The 2,015-nt window shown below is 52.6% G+C and overlaps 1 protein-coding gene across 1 annotated transcript; it reads left to right on the top strand.

The window, feature by feature from the left end:
• Positions 1-1,026: 1,026 nt before the first annotated feature.
• On the top strand, positions 1,027-1,674 carry LOC112466396. Its single transcript, XM_025034459.1, has one exon. The coding sequence runs from the start codon at positions 1,027-1,029 to the stop codon at positions 1,672-1,674; it is 648 nt and encodes a 215-aa protein (XP_024890227.1).
• The last annotated feature ends 341 nt before the right edge of the window (positions 1,675-2,015 follow it).

Here is a 2,015-nt window from a genome sequence, read left to right as displayed (position 1 = left end):
ATTCGCGGCTCTGCCCGGGTGAGATCGCGCGACCGCGGTACTCGTGGAAACAAGATGCAAAAATCAAATTCAGAGTATGAGGAAGTCCTCCAGGGCGTGGCCACCTTAGTAGGTGGCGAGCGACCTGAGGAAACTAGACCGGGCAGCTTGGGGAAGGAGCCGAATGAGGCCCAACCACAAGCTGGTAAAAGCCGGAAAAAATTTAGTGGAGCGGCACGTCGCCGCTACAAAAAACAGAAGCAGATGGAGGGGAGCAGCGGCGCTGAAAAGCCCGCTCCAGAACCGAACTCTGCTTCTGCAGCAGCGCTGGAGACGGGGGAGCGAGCTTCCGCTGGGACGGGCAAACGTCCCAGATCGGAACAGAGCACACCCAGTCCCAGCATTGCACAGCTGGGCAAAAGGCCTAAGATCACCCCAGATCAGAGGACTTTTGCCCAGATAACATCCGGCCTAGTGAGGGTGGCCATGGTTCCCATGGAGTATCCCGAACGAAAGCTGGACGAACAAGAGGTTGCTCTCTTGAAGGAAAAGGTGAGGGGAAGTATCCTGAGCATTGCGAGGGGTACTAAAGCTCCCACCTTCAAGGGCACCTCAGATAGGGACGGTGCAGTCATTTTTAACTGCACCGATGTAGAAACCGAAGGGTGGCTTCGAAGCCTAACTTCGGTAATAGATCTTAACGGGGTCCGGCTGCGTGCAATGCGGCTCGATGAGCTGCCTAGGCGGCATCGAGTGGTAGTGCATGTAGAGGACCCTAAGATGCCTGTCAAGGAAGCGATAGAGCTACTTGACAGACAAAATGAGGGTCTCCAAGCCGCGGACTGGGTGGTCGCGAGGGGTAGCGAAAGTAGGGATGCTACGAGCACCCACTTCGCTGCCCTTATTGGGGAGGGAGCGTTGAGTGCTCTTAAAGCGCTCAACTTTAAACCCTTTTGTGGACTCAGCCAGGCGACAGTTAGGTTGCCTGGGAGGGACCGCAGGGGGGAGTTAGGAAGGAAGGAAGATAGATCGGGGGCTACCTAATCAATGGCAGGCTCCAATATCCCCTTCACTCAAATCAACTTGCATCACAGCAAAAGCGCCTCGGCGGTTCTAGCCAGGTGCGCAGCTGTGATGCACACAAAGCATTTATTCCTCATCCAAGAGCCGTGGCTCGTCAAGGGACACATTAAGGGTTTTGGAGGCTGTGGTAAATTGTTCAAAGCAGACAATGCAGAAAGACCAAGAGCCTGTATTGTGGCGAAAGGTCTGGATGCCTGTCTATTACCACAATTCAGCGACGGCGATTTAGTAGCTGTAAGGCTGAAACTCAATACAGACGATGGAGGGGTCAGGGACCTGATAGTAGGGTCTGTTTACATGCCCTACGATTCAGAGGAACTACCTCCCCAAAGAAACATGATAGAGCTAGTAACTTATGTGAAGGAAAGGGGACTAGAGCTCCTATTGGGCTGTGATGCGAACTCACACCATTTGGTGTGGGGAAGCTCCGACATAAACCCAAGAGGAGAGAGCCTACTTGACTTCATCATGAGCACTAACTTACAAATCCTAAATAGAGGAACAAAACCCACTTTCCTGGACTCGAGAAGACAGGAAGTGATAGACATTACGTTGTGCACGAGGGGTGTGGTGGATCTGGTGGCGGGATGGAGGGATGGAGGTCTCAAATGAACCTTCAGGGTCCGACCACAGACAGATCCGCTTCGACCTTGTGAACTTACAGAAAGATAAACAGTGGGGGAGAAACCCCAGGAAAACAAACTGGGAGGGCTTTAGAGCCGACTTAGTCAGTCGGCTAAAAAATGCGCCGACCAGATTCCATACAAAGGAGGACCTGGAGATCGCAGCGAGCTTCGTAAGCGATGCTATCAGGGAATCCTTTGAACTAAATTGCCCATTGAGGCCAAGAAATGCCTCGGCCGGTGCCTCATGGTGTAATGCAAAGCTATCGAGGCTCAGGGCCGGAGTAAGAAGGCTCTTCAATAGGGCTAAAAATGTAAATACGTTGGAAG

This window comes from Temnothorax curvispinosus, unplaced genomic scaffold (assembly GCF_003070985.1).
Source record: "Temnothorax curvispinosus isolate PA1 unplaced genomic scaffold, ASM307098v1 QBEX01016140.1, whole genome shotgun sequence".
NCBI classification, from domain to species: domain Eukaryota; kingdom Metazoa; phylum Arthropoda; class Insecta; order Hymenoptera; family Formicidae; genus Temnothorax; species Temnothorax curvispinosus.
This window is presented reverse-complemented; position numbering and strand designations above follow the sequence as displayed.